We start from the raw sequence: 24,761 nt of genomic DNA, 5'->3' as shown, positions 1-24,761 counted from the left end.
GGTAGAATTGGCAGGTACCAGGAATTTTTTATTTCCTCTTAGTGCTGTTTGGCTCAGTTGTGTAGCTTTTCATTTGCTCACATTTTCCATCTTCTTTTTTTGTTAAATTTTTCTCTTTTGCTTATGAATGACTGGTTGCATTTCCATGATGTTCTAGGCCTCCTATAACTTGGTTCAGCAATCCTCAGTATTCCCTTTACTGTATTCATTAAAATAAAAACACCTTTATTCGTGGTTATTCCAGTATTGAATCTGTATTAGCACCATGTCCACTGAAACTACTGGGGCCCTGAACATCTTGGTAAAAGAGTGCCATTTTTTTTTAGAAACTTAGTTCTGGAGGAGAGAGAGATGCCCATTCAGATTTCAAAGACATGTGGGAATGTAGTGAGGCATCTCCACACCCAAGAAAAAATGGAGCAGCTTAACTAAGTAGGTGAGCAATTCTTTCACCTTGGGTGGTGGGGGAACAACTAGATCCAATTACCCTAGAATTCACATAGAGAGGATGGGAGTTCCTAGGAAGAAATTTTCCTTATTATTATTATTATTATTATTTTTGATAGCTACCATGCTACACATTTCAGGAAGGATGATGTCAAACTAAAGGATGATGTAATGGCCTGTGGGAATGACCCTGGGAGACAGGAGGAAGAGCTGCAGCCTAGAGAACTGTTAGATAAGAGGCTGCTGAGCCCACAGAAGGAAAAGGGGCATGGGAAGCATTTCAGGAGGAACCTGCCCTAGGCTGGCCCTTCGAGGTAGTCCAGACAAGAAGCACAACGATGAGTATTAACTCTATCTTTATAGCAAGATGGAAAGTATTTCCAGAAAACTAGGGAGGGTTCCTTCTGAAGTGCTTCCCATGGCCCCTCAGCTTCTGTGGACCGAGATACCGTTTGATGGTTGTCTAGGCTGCAACTCTTCCTCCTGTCTCCCACAGACCATTTCAGATAAGAAGGATCTGCCAGCCAGGCCCCATATGAACAATTGTAGAAGACAGGACACCCTGGAGAAGATGCTGATGCTAGGGAGAGTGGAGGGCAAAAGGAAGAGGGGCCGACCAAGGGCAAGATGGATGGATGATATTCTAGAGGTGACGGACTCGTCCCTGGGGGAGCTGGGGGTGTTGACGACTGACAGGAAGCTCTGGTGTGGGCTGGTCCATGATGTCACGAAGAGTCGGAAGCGACTGAACGAATAAACAACAACAATGAAGAAGATGAAGTGGAAACAGAAAGACTCATACAGGTGATGGAAAAGACTGGTTCCCTCCTACTCTAGAGGCAGGACAGGAGTGAAAACAGGAGGGAAGTAGATTTGGTCCCACTGTTATGAGAACTATTCTAAGAGTACCCCTTGTCGGGCAATGAAACAGACTGCCTCAGGGAAAGTGGCTCCCTTTTGCAAAACGGTGGCTGGACAGCCATAAGGATACTGCATAGGCATCCTGTGTTGTAATCCAGCACTAGGCAGGAAATTGGACAAGCCAGTCTCACTCTTCTTTCAATTATTCTACTCTGACATAAGAAATTGCAAAGGTTTACCCTGTGAGACAAGCTCAACTACCGATTTGGACGCTTCAAAATCCTCCCGCCCAGTGCCATCTGGGATACAAAGCTTGGGGGCCATGGAGCAATATGGTTTTCTGTATTGGATTGTTTTGGTTTTTGTTCAAATAAAAAGGCATATATAAGCTCAGTGAATAAACAAATTCAACCAGGCCTGTGGGGAGGGGGTTGTGGGGAGAACTGCACATATTATAAACTGAGGTTGCTAAATCACACTTTGAAATCTAGATTATGAAGGGCATTATCGCAAAGACCTTTTCAGCCCTGATTTAGGAGCTAAAAACTATTTGTAAGAACACCCCTTCCATTTCATACAAATTAGTTATTCCTTTTAAGCAAGCTAACACTCAGATTTGTCGAAGAAGTTGTCCGTTGCCTCCAGATGCTCCAGCCAACTAATAGCAGATCATTAAATTAACAAATGTTGAAACTCTAATATTTCTAGCACATTTATGGTCAAAGGCAAGGTTTACAACAAAGAAAATATTTTGGAAACATTTTCTAAAGCAACCGCATGCTCCCTACTCTAAGGATCTTATTCCCTGTCTATTTCTCAGTTTTGAGTGACCTTAATATTTTAAGTCCCTAAAGAGAAGGTGACAGGAATTACTGTGAAATGCTTATTTCTAATAGCTCCAGCTTTCTTGTCGCAGTGTAATTGTAACTGATACTTTACAATACATTGAAATTAAGTTGTCATGGCTGTAGCTGTGAAAGAGCTTACAGCCGCATTTTCTGGCTGATTGTTTCCTCACTTATTACTCCCCTCATCTTCGCTGTTCCCTTGCATGTGGCAGAGAAGTGAAATTGTTTTGTTATATGGTGTTTTAGCTCTGCCCAGGAGAAACTCTGGGTTTCTAAGTCAGCCCTTCTAGAACTACAGGTTGACTTAAACTTCGGCAGTTCACAGCATTGGGAAAGGACTCTTATTTCTGAATTCTTCCTACTGTACTTCCAAGAGACTCATTACTCACGAGGAGGACTTGTTTCTCCATTGGGCGTGAAGCATCACCCACCTATTTATTTAGTTATTTGTCGTATGGCAGCACATCATACATATTACAAATATATTATATTTAAAAATTGGGAATATAAAAAGGTATATAGAAAATATACATTGGTCATAGCGCAATTATAACTGAGAACAAATATTAAGATTACAAATATAGTCTTTTGCAGCATCAGTCGCCATCAGGAAATCAGCAAAGTTCCCGTCGTAGGCTCTAGTCTCGCATTCTTGTATTATGTGTTTGACAGTTTGCCTGTCAGCCCCACAGTCACACCTTGGAGATGGTATCTTACCCCATTTATATAAGAAGTCTGCACACCTGCCATGATTAGTGCACACTCTATTGATAGCTGACCATATTCTGGGCCTCCTAAGACTTTTGGGAGTGGCTAAATGGTCTATCATATATGAGGCAGCCAGACAATCCTATGAATCTCCTGGCTAGAGCATGTCATCTTCAGTATCACCCAGCTATGTCTTCTGAGGAAGCTTGGTCCATCAGTCTTGGCTTCTGGTGTAGGCCCCTCAGTCGTGGGGAGTCAAGGTCACCAGACTCAGGTTGACTCTGGGGATGAAGTCTGATTCATTCAAGAGGACTTCCGGGGGATGTGAGGATGAGGCAGCCAGAGTCTACATGAGCTTTCAAGTCTTAAATTTTATTATATTTATCCTCTTTTGGAGTATAATCTCTAAAGCAAATTATTTATGAAACTTTATCTTGGGTTGCTCAGCGGGAGGACAGAGTAAAAGAAATAGAAAGCCTTCTCTGAAACCCCTGGAAATAAACTTAGTTACAGTGCTGCATCAGCGTACCTGAAGGTTGTATCCAATGGGTGGGCTTTAACATTCCATCTGATGATGACAACTGAACACAAAGCAATTGGAAGGTTGTGGAATTCGATACCTAAACTAGACTGTGTTCCTGGAATATTGCAAAGAGAGAATTTGCAATTTCAAACTATACTTTAAAGTAATAGCCCCTCTTCTGCAAGCACGTACTGATTCATTCTCCAATAACTGTCTTCTAGTGGAGGGTGGGATGAGATAGACCAGGGTGAAGCCCCTTATCGGGGGTTCAATGAAGGTGCTTTATTCTCCCAGACACACGCTTTCCATTTTCAAGTCTCCTTCTGATATAAAATGTCAGGTTCTCGAGAGCTTTGGCAGTTGTGTAATCCAGTAAATGATCAGGAACTGATAAAATAAAGCAGAAGGAAGAAATCCCCTGGCTGTTCATTTGGAATGAAATAGAACCTGCAAAACAGAAAGCTTCACACACCATTGCATTATTTCACAGTGACTGATTTCCTTCCACCACTTTGAATGACAGATGATTCTTTTTATGCCAGGCCGATGCCACATTTTGCAGTATAGTTTGTGGAAAGGGAAATAGTGATATTGGGGGCGGAGAGAGAAACAGCCTTATGTTTCCGAGAAATCTGAGCCATAAAATAAATGCTGCCAATTCACACTAAATGAACGACTTTGTTTTTTCGGTAGGTAACTTGTCTTCACGATTTCTTTGGGGATGACGACGTATTTATCGCTTGCGGCCCAGAAAAATTCCGCTACGCCCAGGATGACTTTTCTCTGGATGAAAATGGTAAAGTCCCTTGCACAATTTTTTTTAAAAGGGGAAGGGTGTCTTCCTGCTAAATTTGGAGTTACATTGCATTTGTATCAGACATTTTATATGAAATAATATTGCCCAGGCGCACAATAAAATTCAGGTTGCCTTTTGTACATCCCAATGGATTTCCCGATCCACTCTGCTATTAGTCCAGGACGCTCACAGCATTCAAGAAGGAAAATATCCACAATTCTATGCTTATTCCCATTTTAAAATTTAACATTCCTGAGGGTAAGCACAGTTGATCCCACTGATCCCTCTTCCCCACTGCATGAAGAATAAAAGTTTGGTGAGCTCCTGTGTCTCACAAGAAGATTGTAAATCTCATCAAAATCTTTTTGGCTTCTTGCAATGCTTTATCCCAAAATAGCCTCTCTAACTCTGCTTGGTTGTTTTTCCTTTACACCAGACCTGGCAGTTGTGTAAGACTCCACACAATTACCCCTATTACAACCTCCAAATAGATTTGGAATCTATTAAGTTATTTAATACTTTGTAAGAACTAAGCAAGATGAAAATTTTGTATCACTGTGCATTATAAATGGCTTCACCGGACGATGACATTCCCAACTGCTTTTGCATGAATAGCTACTCTCTATAGGTAATTATTACTATCTGAATCTCCTTCACTCAATTTTTCCCTCAATTTATCTTCCAGATAAATTATGGCTGTATATATTCTAGGATTATGTAGTGCTTTGGATCTGATTCCCAAAAAAAATGCTTTGGAGTGTTTGGGGGAGTGACTCTCTGTATCTGTTCCTATGCTTACCCTCCGCAGCTCCCACATGACCCCATTCGGGGTAAGGAGTTGCAGACAAATGCTGTGTTTGCACTCCTAGACTTTCAAAAGTACCTTTTTGGAACTAAATCCAAAGTATTAGACAGACTTGATATAAACTCCTCACTTAAGTGGCTTCTACTATGCCACCTTCTGATGAAGTGAAGTTCATAGCATTATAAATTTAATTGACAAACGAGGGCATCTGGTGGGGATGATCAACAGTGTGAAAAGGTAGGCACAACTGGGCGATTGAAGCAATAAAAAGGGTGTGCCTTTTGATGTATGTTGCACAAACAAAAAAAGATGCAGGGCCTTGAATACTCTGTCATATCTGCCATTTGGATGTCACTGACCATCCACCCAACCAACCCCTTACAGATGCCCCTGTGCCCAGAGATTCTTGGTCATCTTCCCAGTTTTTTGGAAGTTCTTTTGAAGTTCTGAAAGCTTCTTAGTGGATGCCCCAAACTGATCCTGATTTTTATTTCTCAGAGGAAAAATGCAGCAACTCTAAAAAAGAGAAAATACCATAGATTTTTGTCCCTATTGAGTTATGTTTTGCTCTGTCTTCATATGAAGCAGATCTAAAGTCTGGCATTTAAACAAGACAGGACACAAAAACCATTTCTGTAGATTTCGTTGCTGTGGCTAGCAGATGCGTGCACACACAGACACACTTTATAGAGCCATATACATAGATCCTTCAAGTGAAACTCATGGAAATGGCAGCCTTCGTTTCCTGCTGTTTCAACAGTGCGTATATATCAATAATCTAATGGACAGATTTGCCACAAGGCAGAAAAGATGGTCTCATTAACAATGGCCAGCATTGGTTATGCCCCACACTTCTCAGGACCTGCCAGATCTGCCAGGGCCATCATCTTGTTATTTCCATATGAATGCATTCTGGGTGACATCTCACCTCTGTTCCACATTAATAAATAACCTGATTTGTCCAGTATTTCAAATACAAGAAGCTGTGAGATTCTCTTCTTTCTTTCTTAAGCAGTTGATTAGACAATATTGGGTGGAATCCCTAAAGCTGAAGCTAATGGGCTCCTTCATGGAATGCTTATCTGGAATCCATGTTATGCAAAATACTACTGCTGCTGCTGCTGCTGCTACTGCTAATTTATTAAATGTAGATGCTGCCCGACTCCCAGCAAGTGCATGCAAATTTGGCCACATTTGTGCACTGCATGCTCTCCAAAAATATTGAGAGAAAGGAATTAAGGAAGCAAAAGGATATCAAGTACTCTTCCAAGTTTTCAAATAGATAAAATATTTTGGTGTGCTGGGGAGAAGACACTGTTTCTAATGGACCCAGAGAAATACTTGGAAGGGAGGGAAGATAGGCAGGTAGCTGGGTAGCTAGGTAGGTAGATGATAGAGGATAGCGGATAGCAGATAGATGGATAGTCAAATAACTCATTGTGGCTTCTAAACTCTTTTAACCCCAGTCTCTAGGAGAGGTGACCTTGCTCACCAGCACATTTTTGGAAGAATGAACATTTTTTTCTCCCAGAGTTCTTAAATTGGACCTCAGCCCTTGTCATCTTCCTTTATAGATAACACAGATCAGCAGCAAAACTTGACTTTTCTGCATTATCTGATCTCCCAAAGGTGTGTGTCTCCTAGTGTGATGCCTTTTGTCAGGAGAAATTCCACTTCAGTATCAGGGTCATCAGTTCTTGTCTGATGGATCATCAAAATGCAGGCTGAAAATTATGTTTCATGTCTCTCATACATTTATCCCTTCTGATTCCTGCTTCTGCACCACTTTGGAGAAAAGATGGTCCTACTTCTTTTGAATCTATTAAGCTTGGCAGCATCACAGAACTCCAAAATACAGTACGGCGTGCTATTGGAGCTTGGGAAGTTTTGTATTTTCCAGCGCTGGGTCTAATTCTGGCTTAGTAACTCTGAAAAATTCATGTCCTTGAATATTGACTCATTAACCTATCTCAGAAGAAACCCTTTGCCTCCTTCTTATTATAAGGAAATATAGCGGCCTTTTATTGCCAATTTCTCCCTGGTTTATTATGACATTGCTTAGCTGTCACCTGAGCCCTTTCTTGAAAACGTTAACAATGTGGTGTGATCTGAAATGTTTACTACCTTCATGTACAAAAATGACAGGTTTCCCCTGTTTAAATGGCTGTCTTATATATCATAAACAGGATTAGACTGCAACTAAAATTGGTAATGCCTAATTAGGTCGGTACATGAGCCTTGGGCATTGTATAAAGTATCTTCCCATAATTCAGGACCCTAGAGCTGGATTTTGAGGAGGCTGTCTAGAATGAGTAGAATCATAGTGCAATGCTTCATTTCAAACTAAGAAGGATAATATAGGAGAGTTACACCATCAGGAATAGGTATATTTAGCAAAAAGCGAAATTATTCTGCCAGGCACACATGTCCAATATCTAGATCAAGTTCTGCTTTTGACCAGTCAAACTAAACTGTGATGCATTTCTGACTGGTTCCTGTTCAGGAAAGCCATTCAATGTGGTTTTTAATACCAATTTGATCTGTTCATTCAGCGAAGCTTCGTCAAAGTGATTTGATGCAATGGAGTTTTGCAAAGCCTTTTCAAACTTCTTGAACGTTCTCTGGTGCAGCTCCAGGATCAGAAAAGGAGCAGAGAGATAATGAGATGTTGTCTCCTGAGATGCTATCTCATCTTGTATGTGTGGGGGGAACCATTGATTCAGATCAGAGTTCTCCAACCTGGATGTCCTCCACCTGTGTGAACTTCCAGAGTTTATTCAAGACAGCATGAACATTGCAGATAAGTTGGGGGACTGAATCCCATTCATCTAAAGGACATCAATGATCTAGGCCAGGGTTTCTCAACCAGGGTTCCGTGGCACCCTCAGAAGTTTTTTGTAGCTTCTGGCCTGTATTTGAGCCTGAATGTGCAGGGGTTCCCTGAGGCCTGAAAAATATTTCTAAGGGTTCCTCCAGGGTCAAAAGGTTGAGATAGGCTGTGTTAGGGGATTTATATAGACCACATTCAGCAAGATATGACAGACACATCTTGGGATCTGTGCTTAGGAGTTCAGTTTCTGAAAAGCATCACAAATACTTACTGGGATCTTATGGATGTGTTCTGTCTTTTGTTTGTTTGTTTGTTTGTTTGTTTTTAAGAGTGTCGGGTAATGAAAGGAAACCCACCTACTACCCCAGGGAGCAAGTCATCCCCAACCCCACAGAAGAGCTGTGCAAAAAGCCCAGCTCCGTTGCGCCGGAGCAAATCACCAGCTGATTCAGGTAACCTTCAGGATGGTGAGTCATTGTTCTCTTCCAACCAATAAATGTTAGTTCCTCATGGATCTGGGGGATAAATTAACATAGTTGAGAAGCATATTCCTGGCCAACTCTAGTGTTGTGGAAGAGTCCGTGAAGGAATCTCGTCTTTGCTCGTTTCTGTTGCCTTCTGTCCCCATCCTGGTCCATCTTGCTTATTATGTCCATCCTAACTCCTCTAACCCATTCCAAGAGAAAAAGATATAGTTGGACAAGTGAGCAGGCTAGTAGTGAGTGGGTAAGACCATAGCAGTAGCTGCTGTTGCAACTTGTTTCCATTAGTTGTGTCATCTGAAGAGTTCCAGAAGAAGTAATATTTAAAACACTATATTATGTGGGTCAAAACTTTGGATAGTACTTCATTAAAAATATTATCCTGGATTTTTTTCCCTAGCATTTCTCATTTGATTTGACAAAAGAGAATGTGTTTTCCGTGTTTCTTCCAAAGGAAAAGAGGGTTTTGGTGAAATTCTCATGGAGGGAGCATGATTTCTTTGCACTTGTTCAGTTCCTTGCTGCCCAAGAATATATATGAACATGCTCTCTTTCATTGCACATGCTTTTCTGTCATAGTTTACAGCTTTCCTGACTTATAACACCTCCATTATATCCAATGCAATTCATATAAAAATGGGCAGAGCTTTGTTTGCGTTATCACAGCCACCGTCTTGATCATTTTTTACCATCCCCGTGGACACCCCTGATTGTGCATGAAAATGGGGGGCAGTCTGGGAGACTTCACAGCAATGGAAAGAGCTCCAAACATCAGGAGGAGTGCACTGGCTATAACCAACACCACTAAGCTAAGCTCAAAACCACCATCAACTGAAATTCACACATCAACAGCAAGAGAAGTGTGAAAGAACTTCACAAGCACTCTTGAGGAAGGAACAGAAAAACAGAAGCCCTTTTTGCATGGAGGAGAAAGAATGGAGAAATTGCAAGAGTTCATTATTAGAATACTCTGTGATGAATTAAATGGGCTGATAAATTAAGTTGTTCAGAGAGTTCAGAGTAGCACTCAGATTAAGTCCCACCAAAATGAACAGGACTCAAGTAAGTCATGTCTACAATTTTTTCCACTGATTTCTGCTCAGAGTTATTCACAACTGGAGCAGCCTACAAGCCCAGGGAAATAAATAATGATTTCAGCGAGAAACATGGTCTAGAGCAGTGTTTCCCAACCTTGGCAACTTTAAGATGGGTGGACTTCAACTCCCAGCATGCTGGCTGGGGAATTCTGGGAGTTGAAGTCCACCCATCTTAAAGTTGCCAAGGTTGGGAAACACTGCTCTAGAGATTAACAATAACAAATTGAAGTGGAGCATTAAAAAACAAAAGGGTGGAGCTGAATAATCTAAAAAGTGTGAAGCAACTCAAACAGATTACATTAAGTTGATCTAGGCATGCATCCTATTTCCTGAAACTTCTACAGAAAGGACAAATTGTGTTCCATGTTAAGTTAAGAAGGAATATTGCCTTTAAATGCTAAAGAAGGAATATACAGAATTGAGATAACCACGGGGCATCTCATGTAAAAAGAGCCAAGGGTCTGACTGCGGAGTCATGGCCACCATCTTGACTTTTTGACACACACACCTGTCCCTCTGCAGCTGCCCCTGAGTTAGTATCACTTCCAAGTTTCTTTTTTGTAATTCTGGGCCAAATGGGGAGAATTGCCATCTGAACAGCATCTTTTTCCTTCACAATGGCCCTGCAATGATGCTACGTTATAATCTAGCACGGTTTGAGTGGGAAGGCATAGCTATTCACAGAGTTTGGAAAACATCTTTTAGAAGAAACAGCAAGATCGTTATCTCCACAGAGTAATGAGAATCTTTCTCGTTCCCCCTTCTGTGACTGGAAGGAATTGATTAGTTTTTTCTATCCAGAACATGTTCAGAGAAAGTGGGGCAGGAGAACACGTTGGCTCAGCTGTAGTTTCCAATTAAAAGAGAACCGATCGATCTGCAAACAATGGAAGGCATTATTCAATCTGCCATAGACAAAGGAGTGTGTTTTTCTGATAGTCCTAGTAATTCCTCCCCAAATCCTTCAGCATTGTACCAATCAGGCCAAGTGAAGTAGCTGAAGAGGTTGACATGCAGCAAGAAGATAACAACTATAATGCAATGTTTGTTTTCACCACTGAGCCGGGAAGGAAAACTTAATAAACAAAAGCTTCCATCCCTCTGGGTTGTCAGATCCACTGCTGGCAATCTCTCAGCGGAACTGACACAGCTGCAGAGTAGCCTCAGTCTTCCTTTGCTGTCCCTTGTATGCCTGCAAATAATTTATTATTATTATTTTACAAAGCTGGGTGGTGGGGGATGATTGAGATCTTCTGGAGGAAACTCAGCATACCTTATGGGTAGAAGCTTTGTAGCAAGAGATCTGTATTTCTTGCATTTCTGGACTGTGAGAGCTCTTAAGCCGTGGAACAGTTGGCCTCCTGAAGTGGTGGGTGCTCCATCACTGGAGGGTTTCAAGGAAAGACTGGACAGCTGCTTGTCCAGAATGGGATAAGGGTTCCTTCACTACGCAGGGGGTTGGACTAGAAGACTGCCAAGGTCCCTAGATAGCCTTTTGCAATCATATCCTATGATTCTATGATTATGCTACAGGCATGAGTAAAGCAAGAAGAAATCCAACTGAATGGGCAGACGTTTACTCTCATGATATTAAATGTATCTGTTGGGATTATGAACCAAGGATGATTTGAATTCAAATATAATTCTGACTGGATGGCAACAGCCAAGCATCCATTCAAATTCCTTGACTAACGTTACTGTACTTGCACAATTAATCAAAATAATAAAAAAACATCATGGGGGGAAAAAAATCTCTGCAGCTTATTCCAACCACCCCCCTTTTCAGCCATCAATTATTCATCTTGTTTAATGAATCACAGCTAAGGGTGGGGGAGAAACAAACTCAGGTTATTCTCTCTAGCGAAGTGGGTCACAACGCCCAAAAGTTTATATGACCACAAAAGTCTTCGGATTTTATTTATTTTTCCCTGCAAAAAAACAACACAACAGCTGTTTCCTTGAAAAATAGAGCCAGAAGACAGAAGTCAAAAGTTAAGGGAGTTAAATTGATCGGCCTTTTAATAACTCGGATCAATGAACAGCGCAGGTATTTTGCTAATGTGATTTTAAGAAAAATCCATCTTCCTTAGCCACAGAATTCCTTCTAACTACTCAGCCTGGTTTCTGCTGCATGGCCTTTTCCAGAGTTGTGTTTACTTAGGTTTCATATCTTTGTTAAACAAAGTGACAAATTCCACAGATTCACTGGGAAAGATAATGTTCCCCAGGAAAAAACATGGAAGTTACCATTTACACGAACTTGCATAAGCTGTTGAGCCTTCCCTGAAAAGTATAAACTGTTTTCAATCAATTATAAACTACCATAAAACTGTCCATGTAAATGACAATTTAAAAATGCCAGATAGGGTCTGCAGTAAGTGTTATTTATGAAGTAGCAGCACTAGCAATCAGGTACTGTATAATTGTTGAATTGTGGATTTTGAAGGGATCAGAGGATCATGGAGTCCAGTGTTTTTCGACCTTGGCAGCTTGAAGATATGTGGACTTCAACTCCCAGAATTCCCCAGCCAGCATGCTGGCTGGGAAATTCTGGGAGTTGAAGTCCACACATCTTAAAGTTGCCAGTTTGAAAAACACTGGTCTAATGGGTTTTCTTGCAAACTGCAGGGTCCTTGTGATCCCTTCGAAATTCATAATTCTATGATTTGCAAATACACTAAGACCACCATAATGTGAAATTCAAGGAGACACATATGGAGGGGGGGGATATTAATGCTAAAGGGGTATGCAATCAATAAAACCATATCTGGCTCCACTTGGGGACACTACATAGAATGTCTTGACTTGCCTCAGCAGATGGCAGCCCTAATTGATGTTGGTTGATTTAAAAAGCTAATCTAGGTTAGCATTTGGATTGGAAATCACCTGGGAATCCCAGAATCGGTGGCTGGACTGGGAATTTAACAGAAAGATAACCACAGAAGAAGACAATAGCAAGCTACTTCCGTTCAGTTGCCAAGAGAACACCATAATCCATTGGCATAGATTAATGGGAAATAATGGTTGTAGCTGTGTTTGCTCCCCACCCCCACCCCGTTTTACACATTGTAAGAATGAAGAATGGTGAATCTGCTAATTTCAGCAGTTTTTGGACTGTGTCAGCCCTTCAAGGTAGTTCAGACACGGAGCACAAACCATGAGTACTAACTCTACCTTTATTGTAAGGTTAGAATAACAGTATCTTGCAAGTCTGAAAGCATTTCTCTCCTTTCCTTTTACTCTCCAAAACTAGGGAGGGTTCCTTCTGAAATGTTTCCCACACCCCTTTTCCTTCCGTGGGCTGAGTTACCTTTTTCATGGTTGTTGTCTAGGCTGCAGCTCTTCCCCCTGTCTCCCAAGGTCATTCCCACATACCATTTCAGGCTGTGAGTCTCTGAACTCCCTGACACCATCTATTTTGAAAGAAAATATACATCCACACAAACAGAAATCAACTGGATATCCTTTTGCAAAATACCTCTTTCTTTAATGAACCTGGAACCAAATTCATCAGCAAATCTGCAACATCTGCATTTTCTTGCACCAAGAAAGCCCCAAGCTGTTGATTCTAATTCAATTAAAGTTCAGTTATCAACACTCTTAGAACCGGTCCATCAAATACAGTTGTCAAGCCTTACCATGCACCGCAGTAAGCCCAAAGATTTTTTAAATAAATCTGTATTACAGGGAGACACTTGTGCAGGATTCATGGCTGCACTTTATGGGCTGTGCTGTTTTAATATAAATTATTATACAGCGAGCATTTCTAGGGTAGACAGAGTTTCTTTTCCCAAACTGCAGAGTGATGAACAGTTTCCATGGAGAACAACAACAGCAAGTGGAATATGTGAGGCCTGGCATTTAAATTTATATGCTCCTCTAATGGAGTTCATGAAGTAATTAAGCCCTGCTAGGTTTATATCTGGTGGCTTTCTGTCAAGAAAAAGCAGGCGTAATCTTGCTTCCTTCCACCCCTCCATTTTGCGCTTTAATCAGACTTAGGAAAGCAAAATGGGATCCAGGAATTGGTTGATGGTTCATTGCCTTCTTTTATAAGCCATCCTAGTAATGAAAACTTGCAAAGGATTCATGGATGCAATTGCAAATGTTGACAGAGTCTTAAGCAGCTTGTAAAACACAAACAAATAGCTACAATTTGTGAAATAATTCATTATTAATTATTAAGTTAATTAACTTAACTTTAAAAATTAATGATTTTAGTTTTGGTTGACCATGTGGCTGGGCTGAAAAGAAGAAAATGGCAACTTTCTTTGTAGTTATAGTTACAAGTAGTCCTCACTTAATGACCACAATTGGGCTGGAATTTTGGTTGCTAAGTGAAACAGTCATTAAGTGAATCTGACTCAATTTTATGACCTTTTTTGTGGCAGCCATTAAGCAAATCACCATGGGTGTTAAGCAAACCATGTGGTCGTTAAGTGATCACACAGTTCCCCACTGATTTTGCTTGCTAGAAGCTGGCTGGGAAGGTAGAAAATGGTGATCACATGACCATGAGATGCTGTGATGGTCATAAATGCAAACTGGCTGCCAACCGCCCGAATCATGATCATGTGATCATGGGGACACTGCAATGGTCATAAGTGTGAGGACCGGTTGTAAGTAATTTTTTCCAGCACTGTTGTAAGTCCAAACCATCACTAAATGAATTGTTGTTAAGTGAGGATTACCTGTATCTATCTTTCTCTTTATAATTTAGTAATTGAAATGATTGACCTGGCCTCCCTCCTCCACCTCCATCTTTTTCCTGCTGTCTTTCTACATAATGGGCAGATCCAGAAGGGGTGTTATAGCAATTCAGAATCATCACACAACATCTTTGCTTTTAATAATACTGCACAGCAGAGAAACCCCATGCAGAATTGCTGGTTTTCAGTGGCATCTCGCTCATACTTCTTTGCCTGTTTGTGCTTTCACTAAAGAAAATAAGCAAACCCCAAGCAATGAAGCCAGTAACAAGCGGCCATCCAAACTAGCAAATCCTTTGTTTCCCAGCTATGGATCTCGCAAACTAAAATTTAATCTGACCGTTGTTTTTTTCAGTGTTGATCTTTCCTTTTGTCCCTTGACAGCAAATGGAACATCAAGCAGCCAGCTTTCCACACCGAAATCAAAGCAATCCCCGATCTCCACACCTACCAGTCCAGGAAGCCTCCGTAAGCACAAGGTATTACGTTTCTTATACCTTACTACACCTCCTACCATCAGATTACACTGTGGTGAGAGTTACTTGAGGGAAACAGTGTTGAGCTGATCTCAGGGAGTGTGGGGCACCTCTACCGCAAGCAGGACTCCAGGGCGTTTAACAACCCAGAAGTCACCCTCTCTTGCCCAACTGTGCAAGTTCTTTATTTATTTGTTAATATTATATCCCACTTTTTTCCAGGAACTGAAGACAGGGAACATTGTATTCCTTCCTCCTATTTTATTTCCCACAACAAATATATGGGGTAAAGTGGGCTGGGAGAAAGAGAGAGAGAGAGGGAGAGAGACTGGTTCAAGGTCACTCAATGAGCTTGCGTGGCTGAGAGTGGACTTGGATACAGAGGTTGCCTCTCCTACACAAGAAAGAAACACAGAAAAAGTAGGATAGGCAAGACTGCCTATATACAGGTGTCTCATTTGAAAATAGAACACTTGCTGGGATTTTGTGATGTGACCTTTATTCTCCTTCTAATAAACCCTATTAATCAGAGCCCTGAATTTCTTGTTCCTTGGAATTACAGTTTCCAGTCTAGACTGCAAGGAGAGAGTCTGATAGGTCCCCGTCTACCACCTTAACCACTCTGCCACACTGCCTGTTTAACAAATTGCCTGCCCATTTCCCCCTTCCTTCCTGATCTGACAGTAAAAAGGAACTATATTTTATTTTGTGGATGATTTTTTTTTCTTATAAGGTGTTCTAGAGCAAGCATCTTCAGCTTGCACCTCTTGAGTATGTTGGCTATTTTGTGGTCTGCAATGATCTTACTCCTGTATAAGGAACCTGTGGGATCCAGTCTGCAGCCTGAGACCTTTATGTCCTGCAGTGTAGAGAAATTCTAGGGAGTGGAAGATGGACATGGCAAACAGCAGGGAAAGAAGGGTAATTTTTCTTCTAACACTGCTGCTCCAAACCAGTTTGGATCTCTGTGCCCAATACCTGAGGGTTTTTTTTAAGCATCCAGATAAGATACCAGCAAGTAAAGCACTTAGCCAACCTTTGCTGATCTTGAAAAAGCTAAGCAGGTCAGACTTGGTTAAGTAATTGCAAAAGAGACCACCTGAGAATCTCAGGTCTGGAAACTGGACTCAGAAATTGAAAAGGCACCCTGGTATTTCCAAGGGGTCTCCCATCCAAGCTAAGCCTGCTTAATTTCTGGCCTCAGCCAAGGCCAGCTAGGTGTTGTCAGCAATGCAAAGCAGATGGGATTCAACTCAGTAAGCCTGTAGCATGGAGTGAGGCACGTATATTTGACAAGGCAGCTGGCGTGTTGCAAACCGTCTCTTCAGTGTTTCCCTGGAGAACGTGTCCCTCAGCAAAATTCAGTAATGGAACTGTTCCACCCTTTTAAAAATTAGGATTGACAATTTTCTACATGCAACTTGCTGTTTTTACTGCTGTTGTTGCAAAGAAAAATGTGCATGCCATAAATGCTCATCTAAACCAAGCACCTTTTTGAAGATGTGCTGGACCTTGTTTATAACTGTGAGAAATCTTAGCTAACAGGAGCTTTGCCCCCATCGGGCCCCAGAAGAATGGAAGATAGCAAAAAGACCTAAGCAATTGCATGGGTATGCTCTTAAAATAACATGGAAGCTAATGTTTCTTCTGCAAGCTGTAAAGTACTCTATAATTACATTTTGTTGGTCCTGTTGTGGTAGTTTTCTGGGTCAGGAATGCTAGCAAAGATTTTTGGCTTCATTGTTAACATCCTCTAATTTTCCATGTCCCCCCTCTCCACACACACCCCATGCCAGCATTTCATACTAACAAAGGCAGTTTTCTCATTCTCATTCTCTCCAATTTATTTTCTCATTCTTGGTTATGAGGGTGCCTTTCAACAAGAACCACATCTTTACTGGCACTTGCAGTTGGTTTATTTTTTAAAATTTCAGTGGAGAAGAAATTTTATCAGAATAGCAAGGAGTAAAGAGCTTAATTTACCTGCATTGTGTTTACTGGGTACTACAGAAAAATTATTTTGATGCAAATGTTCTCTTAACTCTTACATTCCTTCCTCCTTCAGAAGAGCTCAGGAAACCCTTGACTCCCCTATCATCTCTGGCCCCCTTTTTGTCATCCTCAGATTGTTTCCTGTTCTTGGTTGTATTATTTTAATATAGAAGGAAGTAAGGATTTATTATAATATAGAGTAACTCTGGAATATCCCCCCTCCTGAAATTAGGATGGCCCCAACCCTACTGGCTTTTCCAAAGGCTTTGAAGACCTCACTATGTGCCTGGGCCTGGGGCCCCAAGTGTGTGAAGGGCCCCATTTCCTGGTTCTGCTGACACCGACAGATTTTAATATCACTTGGCTGCTATTTGTATTTAATTTGTTTTTTATTTTTTTTTGGTACTGTTTTAGTTAACTCTTTTTATGATCGTTAGTCACCCAGAGTCACTGGTCTGAGATGGGTGGCTGTATAAATTCAATGAATGAATGAATGAATGAATGAATGAATGAATGAATGAATGAATGAATGAATACTGTAGGTAGGTAGGTAGGTAGGTAGGAAGGAAGGAAGGAAGGAAGGAAGGAAGGAAGGAAGGAAGGAAGGAAGGAAGGGAGAGAAAGGGAAAATATGTTGCATGTAGGAAATGACTGATCCTAATTTTTAACACTTCATTAGGCTTTGACTACATGAAATAACATTGGTACGTCTTTCCATTACATTGATAGGAGAGCCATCTTATCAAAGAAAATGAATACATTGATGGTCCAGGATTGTATATATGAGGCTGTGCTGTCTTTTCAGCACCGAGTATCACTCTTTTCTGCCAGGGCTCCCCACTGCTGAATAAATCCAAAAATATTCATGTAATGATAGGTCCCACATTTTTGATACAAAATTCTGATGTAAGTTCACATCTTTAAACTGTATTTCTCTTTGTAATGCCCTATTAACAAACTGATATTAAACCAAAGTTAATAACAAAGTTGGCAATAGTGGGACAAGCCCAAGCTGTAGGAGTCAATATTGTCTACCCCGTTTAACCTTCCTAGGATAATTATGTTGATAGTCAAGTCAATCATTTCTGTTAAATCTCTAAAGTGTTCAGTAAATGTAGAATAAAAAAGTTGACTTAGCCTCATCCTAAGATATTAAGAAACACCCCACATTCTCTTTAAGACTCCAAGTCATGGATTTGATAATATGGGATACTGATTTTATTTATTCCAGATTTCTTGCAAATAACTATTATTTTATTGTTTCTTTTTTTTAAAAAAAGACTGTAGACTTGGGATCATCCAAAACATATTCCAATACTGATAGCAGTTTGGGAGTTTTTAATGCTAGTAATGCATCTGGACCAACCTGTGTAACCAAGAGATCCTTTAATTGAATATGTATTTATTTATTTTCCATCTTGCCTTTATTATTTTTATAAATAACTCAAGGCGGTGAACATATCTAATGCTCCTTCCTCCTCCTATTTTCCCCACAACCACAACCCCGTGAGGTGAGTTGGGCTGAGGGACAGTGACTGGCCCAAGGTCGCCCAGCCGGCTTTCACGCCTAAGGTGGGACTAGAACTCTCCTACCATGCCTGATTGGCTCTTGGGCTGAGAGAGAGGGGCTGGCCCAGGGTCACCCAGCCGGCTTTTGTGCCTAAGGCGGGACTAGAACTCTCCTACCATGCCTGATTGGCTCTTGGGCTGAGAGAGAGGGGCTGGCCCAGGGTCACCCAGCCGGCTTTCGTGCCTAAGGCGGGACTATAACTCTCCATCTCCTGGTTTCTAGCCCATTGCCTTCACCACCACACCAAGCTGGCTCTCTAAATATGATTTAATGTGATCTGTGGATCAGCCTAAATTCTTCTTGCAATAACTGATGCAGTTTAAAGTCTTGATTTCCAGTAAGCTGGTCTAAAGTGTTAAAGTTTTTGCATAAGACTTCCTAAATAAGAGATTTATCTCTAGTTTATAAAATGAGGTTATCCCAAGATGCAAGTTAATACTATAAATAAAAGCTGAATTTATACCTCCTGTTTTTATAGATTTAAGATAAAGAACTTTTGAGCACATATACAAGTCAACCTATATTAAGTTAGGAAAAGCTTTTATGAGTATTAAACTGGAACTTAATTTCCTTGATGCACTTGAAACAGAATTTGCATGGAACTGGAGAAAGCAAAGATATCGGAGTGCTGTAAAAGCTCTGGTAAATTACTAGTCTCTTGGCTGAAACATTTCCAACATTATGTCTGCTATATAATCATTCCCATAGTAAAATAAATAGCCCTGACAATAAATTAACTTTATACTCTGAACTGAATAAAGCTGAGTCATATGTAACCAAGGAAGAAATTAATCAGGTTTTATAGTGGAGTCCTCGGTGCTCTCTGAGCCTGGTTGTTTTCTTGCAGTTGTTTTGTTGCCCGACTAGGCAACATCTTCAGTGCGAAGAGGGAGTGGGCCTTGCTCTCTGTTTATATACCGTAGCTTGCCCCACCAGTGTTGGGGGGCAGAAAACAACACCCCCACCAACACTGACAAGGCAAGCTACAGTTGGAGAGAGAGATCAATGGGTGATTAGGTGGATGAATAGATAAATAGGCATTTGCAACAGCAATATTACAATAGGTCAAGGAAAATGGAAAAAAAGGCTGACATAAATTTTACAAAACTTAAGGAATAACAAAAAAAGTATATGCATGTCTCTGTGCACATATATGTTGTTATACATGTACATATGTACATGTATACACATAAGAAAATTTTTTTAAAAATCAGAAAGAAGCCCTTCCCCAAATATAGAACGAAATAAATAAATCAACTTTTAAAATCCACTAGGATTTCTAGATGGGGTGTACTGAAATTACAGCCCAGAAAACCCATACTGATACCAAAACGGTGAGGTAGTTGTTGCGTCATTATGCAAATAGCACAATAATGCACTTGGGTCCTGCTTCAGGACTCAAAAACATCTGGGCCCCTCCTTGCCAACCCCCCTCCAGATGCCCATGGAGGTCGACATATTCAATTTTTAAAGTTGTAAGGAAATTCATGTAGGGCTTCCTTGGTTTGATAATCACACAATCACATTTTTTTCCATTCTGCGCCCCTGGGTATCTCCTTCCCACTCTGACTGAGCCTCGGTTTGACAACTCATGGTGAATCCATCACCACCTCCAGATTATGAAGGAGGACTTTTATAAACCTTGATACCAGATGTCAAAATGAGACAAAGCAGGGGGTGTCCCCAAACCATTTTTTTAATCTTCACACTCAAGATGGTACTTATAAGACTTTTTAAACATTTCTCATCTTCTTAGTTTTTTGAGAGCTTGTGACATTTCAAGATTACAAAGCAATTTTCAGATTTCAGTGTATGTATTGGGATTAAGGGGAATCCAACTGTATTATCATGTCAATATCACAGTCAAAATGAATCAAATAATTTTGGGTGTCCCAGATGTATAGGCAAACTAAAATACATCCTACATGCTGAATTGTGAAGTTTTCTAATTTTGTAATGTAAGTTATAAAGGAAACAGCAGATTGCACTAGATGCAGGTATTAGGGACAATTCATACAATGTGTATGATATTATATGGAAAATCTGCTCAGGCTGCAAAAAAGGGGATATTGGGAGAAAGAGGCATTATATCTGAGTTCAGTACAAAATTTGTGGTCCATAAAACAACAATTAACTATTCCTACTTGTATGTTTGATGCTTTATTTTACTCCAAGGGGAATTAGACTGATTTTTGAGTTTTGCAAGACTGCACTTTAGAAATTCTGTGAACAAATAAGAAAGAGCAATTAATTATTGTCTTAATCAGGTTTATGTGTGATTTCAGTGTCCTGGGAAGGTAACTTTCCACCTGTCCAAATGAGCTTTGGTGAATATCTGAAGATAATAAGACAATATTTGTCTGTATAATCTTTATGACCACTTTATTTGGACTTGCCCTGTAGAATTTGAGGAACTGTGATCCATGTGGAAAATTTTCTGTGATCACTCCACTGCCTTTGAATAATGATTTCTTCTATACTTTGAATGATTTCTAGAAGCTGGAATGATTATAACACTATTCAAATCAGCCCTCCAGACTGAGTGTGAGTTGGAAATCTTTTCTGGGCCCATGATTTTGTCTGGTATCACCCTTCCCAAGTCAACATTTCACAAATTTTGTATAGGAATCCCAACATCTCACAAAGGTCTGATGCGTGAATGTTGAGATCTCATATGCTTTCTACATTCTCTCTAGTTTTGCAAGAACTTACCAGAGCCTGCTGAAATCACAGCAGATTTCATGATCTCATGATACTTTGGTGGAATATAGACTGCTTGCTTTTGGCAGGGTGACTTTGGGGAGATCCATAGGTGACACATTCCTGTAAATAGAGATCTAACACATGATGTGGGAGCATCCACATACCTGCTAGGCTTGCTCACAATGGGATTGCCCCAGTAGGCACTTGCTCTTGGACATCTGCATGCCCAGTGAAGATCTGAAAGGGAAGCCATTTATTTTCCCATTGGCTTCACCAGAAGATGGGACATCTCATTCCATAGGTATCTCCATAAGATAGGGAGTCCTGCACAACTAACTTCTGGCCAGTCTATGAATGTACATTAGCTCATCTTTCAGGTTCTCCCTGGATGCTTAAAGAAAGCACAGGGTCCAGTAATTTGTGTCTGAGGGCTGTGGGACATGCAATGTTGGGACTAGAAATTCATTTATGACTAGGGTTTATTCAGAGAATCAGAGAGTTGGATGGGGAAGTTTATTGAGTTCCATCTCAGTCCAGGAATCCAAATTAAATCAGCACCAAAGAGCAGCCTACCTCTTCCTGAACCCATTCAGCAAAAGGGAGGCCAGCACCTCCACTATGATTAAACCTGTTTAAGCCTGTTCTGCAGAAGTATGTCCCAAGTTTCTGATGTCGGGCTCCTGTTGCAACACAGGCCAATTGTGGGAGTTAACACTTGTCTCTTTCTTCTTACAGGACTTGTACCTGCCTCTTTCCTTGGATGACTCTGATTCTCTTGGAGACTCCATGTAAAGGAAACCCAGTTCCCCGTGTCCGTAGTACGTGCTCTGCTTTAAATGCAGAGCAGTACTTCTGCCAAATGGAGCAGAGAGGCCACTGGTGCTCACAATCCGAGGACACAAAAGTTATGGTTATTCTTTCTTCTCTTTCTTGTCTTTTTTTCCTCCTACGATTCCTCCTCTGGGTCACAAAACCAACACTACCCACTGACAGAGGTAAAGGGATACCAGCCATTTACAGAACTTCACAGCAAAAGTAGAACAGCCATTCCTGGTTGTTTGAAGCCAGAGATGAAGTAGGGCGTCATGATCTTATGACTTACTATTCTTTCTCTTTGCACTCTGGTGCCATGACACCATGACTGGCTGTCAGTGTAGGAAAGGGATGATTTGCTTTTCAAAATAGCCCATCAGCAGATGTGGCAACACTGCCCCTAAACCTCAACTCTTCCCACCAACTCCTTTTCCAAACAGTCAGTTACCAGCAACTCGGCCAAAGCAGGCTTCTTTCCAATGCCGCCATGTTAAATTTAATACCTTCCTATTATTTGAACATAATTTATGCTCACAGCCACCAAGGGCTAAATCCACGATGTTAGTCAGGTCAGTATATGAGAGCATCCTCCAAAAAGAGAAATAAAAAGCTACTTATGGTAGTTTTGCTGCAAGATCCTTCATGCAGGGTCTTTTAACTGCACTGGATTTTTTTTAAAGAAGTGGCAATAAAAAAGAAACGGCTTGGTTGATATGAGGTTGCGGAAAGTGCGGTATGGTATCTCTTGATCTCTGAAAGATTCTTAATGCCTTGCAAACAAACTGTGAAAGTTTTGTTTTCAGGTTTCTAACGCTTCTGAGTTCCTACTGCTATTGCTATTGCTGTTGTTAATAAGAAATCAGTACACTTTTATAGAGGAGAAATTACTTTCACTATGTTTTAGAGAAGCAGTCCTTCAAGCTTCTTCTTTCTTTCTTTTTTTTTAAAAAAAATAAAAACCGGTGACTTGGTTTTGCTTAAAAAAAAAAGGAAAACAAAAGAAAAGCATAGAAAAATGTTCCACGCCGTGAAGCATTTTAGAGGTTGCTGCCAAACTGGCATCTGAAATAGGAAAAACAGGGCTGGCGTCATGAATGAGTGGGGGTTGGGGGTGGGCTGTTGCCGTTCGCTGTGTATTTTGAGAGGGTTTGTGACTTCAGGGGCATCCTTAGGAGTCACAAAAGTCAAGATGGATGCTGTCCCCACATGATTGGAGCCCTGGCAGCTTTATATGTGTGTTGCAGGCGCAAGGCACATCAAAGCAGGCAGGGCTTCAACTGGATGGTCATAGGCCCCATGTTGATTTTTCCCCTCCACCCCACCCCACCCCTGTGCAACATGCTCAAGTTACATTGTCATTTTTGGTATGTTCAAGTATCCCAATTAGGAGACAGTCCTTTCAAGTCCTCTTTTATATGAAAACAACACATCTGAACAGAATGCAAAGCATAAGCAAGCTTTTCCCTTTTTGTAATTGTAAATGCAATATTTGAGACAGGGCTGACCATTTTCCCTATGCCTTTTTATCGGTGCTGGATAGTGTGTATCGCCTTGTTCCTGATTCATCAAAATAAGTACTTTGTTTTTTTAATTCCCCAATCTTTCCTTTTGGGGTGCTCTTTTTTTTTTTTTTTGCAACCCCTTTTGAATTTAGAATACATAGGACAACAGTTACCTGTAGTTCTTTCTTTCGTTTCCATTGGAAAAGCTGCTTTGGGCAATTTGCATGAAATGGAGAGGTGAGCTGAACAGGCATGCTTTCTAATGCTTTCACTTGGCTACTTAGCTCTATTTCTTGCTCACCTTGGGGGGGGGGGGAATTGCCTATTTCTTAAAATGGCTTTATCTTAACCACTGGTTAAGATTTTTGCATTTTTCACCACTAGCAGTTTTGAGATTTCTATGGCGATTATGTGGGTGAGCCAAGTATTAGGATGTTATTGTTTAAGAGAAGATGTCAGATGATTAAGTGGCCTGTAGTTGACAACAACCCTGCATGATAAAAACAAGTAATACTGAACCCATTGCTAGCCAAAGCAGTGTCTAGAATTTCCTATCCACAATGTTGTTGTTTGGTCTGGTGCATCCACTAAACATTGGTTCAGAGGAACCACTTTTCTTGTATGATTATAGTCAGATCGCCATGGGGAAGGCTGACCTTGAGGACAAAGCACAGAAAAGATCTACAGGAGAATTTCCCATGGTGTATTTGACACCTAGCAGATCTAGTGTATAAATTGGAGCAGGTCTCTTAATTTCTTGGTGCCTCAATTTATCTTGTCTGTCAAAATAGGGACAGGAATACTTCTCTACCTCATGGGGAGGGGTGGTTGGGTTGGCAGGTGCGTCCTTCGGTTAACGCCGTAAAATACATTTGGTGGAACAGTACTCATGGCTTTTGAAGGGGCTTGCTTTGTTGATTCAGGAATGTTTTCCTGGGTGGCCTGAAAGACCTTTTTTCTACAGACAGCCAAGCAGCCCTGACATCACAACTAATCAATGCACACTGTGAGCTTTTACAGTTGTCAGCTCCAGAAACAGGAACTGACCTCTCCCTCCCAGATCTGACAATGGTGGCTCTGTCCCTCATGAGATTCTGAACCATGGTCACAAAGGTGACCTAAATTGTGAATTGCTTACAGTAACACTTGTCAACTTGGAGATAAGCTTTGTTTGCAACACACTCACTTTGCTCTGGTTTTGATCTTCTGCTCTCTCTTCTCTCCCTCTTGAAGGGCTGTTCTTCTCACTTTGCCAGCTGAGTGTGATCAGAGGACCTGTACTGGCTGGGAAGTGAAATTGAGTGATTCTTTTCTGCTAAAGGTGATAGTGCTTCATGACAGCCCTCCCTCTTCCTAATGTTGAGGCATCATGTGGATCCAGGTCTAAAAATCTTGATGCCTTCAACCCAACCTTTCCTGGTTCAACAGACAATAAGCAATGGATCTCCATCAAACTTGAGCCATGGAGAACACACCCTCCCCCTCCCTCTTTCTCTCTCTTACACACCAATATACACACACACTCAAAATACATCTATAGATGTTTGGTCTATTTGATTGCTGTTCTTGGGCATTGCCCTAGCATTGATAGTAGTACTG

At 40.9% G+C, this 24,761-nt stretch overlaps 1 protein-coding gene across 1 annotated transcript; it reads left to right on the top strand.

Annotated features, from left to right (window-relative positions):
* Positions 1 to 265: 265 nt before the first annotated feature.
* Positions 266 to 22,386, top strand: LOC134504518 (neuronal migration protein doublecortin-like). The gene is made up of 5 exons (XM_063313767.1): positions 266 to 301; positions 4,081 to 4,183; positions 8,148 to 8,285; positions 14,491 to 14,585; positions 21,583 to 22,386. Exons 1-5 carry the CDS (start codon positions 266 to 268, stop codon positions 21,637 to 21,639), a joined length of 429 nt encoding a protein of 142 aa, XP_063169837.1. The 3' UTR covers positions 21,640 to 22,386.
* The last annotated feature ends 2,375 nt before the right edge of the window (positions 22,387 to 24,761 follow it).

This window comes from Candoia aspera, chromosome 12 (genome assembly GCF_035149785.1).
Source record: "Candoia aspera isolate rCanAsp1 chromosome 12, rCanAsp1.hap2, whole genome shotgun sequence".
NCBI lineage: Eukaryota > Metazoa > Chordata > Lepidosauria > Squamata > Boidae > Candoia > Candoia aspera.
Note: the sequence above shows the minus strand (reverse complement) of the source record. Positions and strands in the feature narration are given on the sequence as shown.

Bases quoted from the DNA above. Each gene is read 5' to 3' on its own strand.
- LOC134504518 (XM_063313767.1), top strand. From the start codon at position 266: ATGTCCACTGAAACTACTGGGGCCCTGAACATCTTG. The intron at 302-4,080 runs GTAAAAGAGTGC...TTTTTTCGGTAG, and splicing joins CTGGGGCCCTGAACATCTTG to GTAACTTGTCTTCACGATTT. The intron at 4,184-8,147 runs GTAAAGTCCCTT...TTTGTTTTTAAG, and splicing joins CTTTTCTCTGGATGAAAATG to AGTGTCGGGTAATGAAAGGA.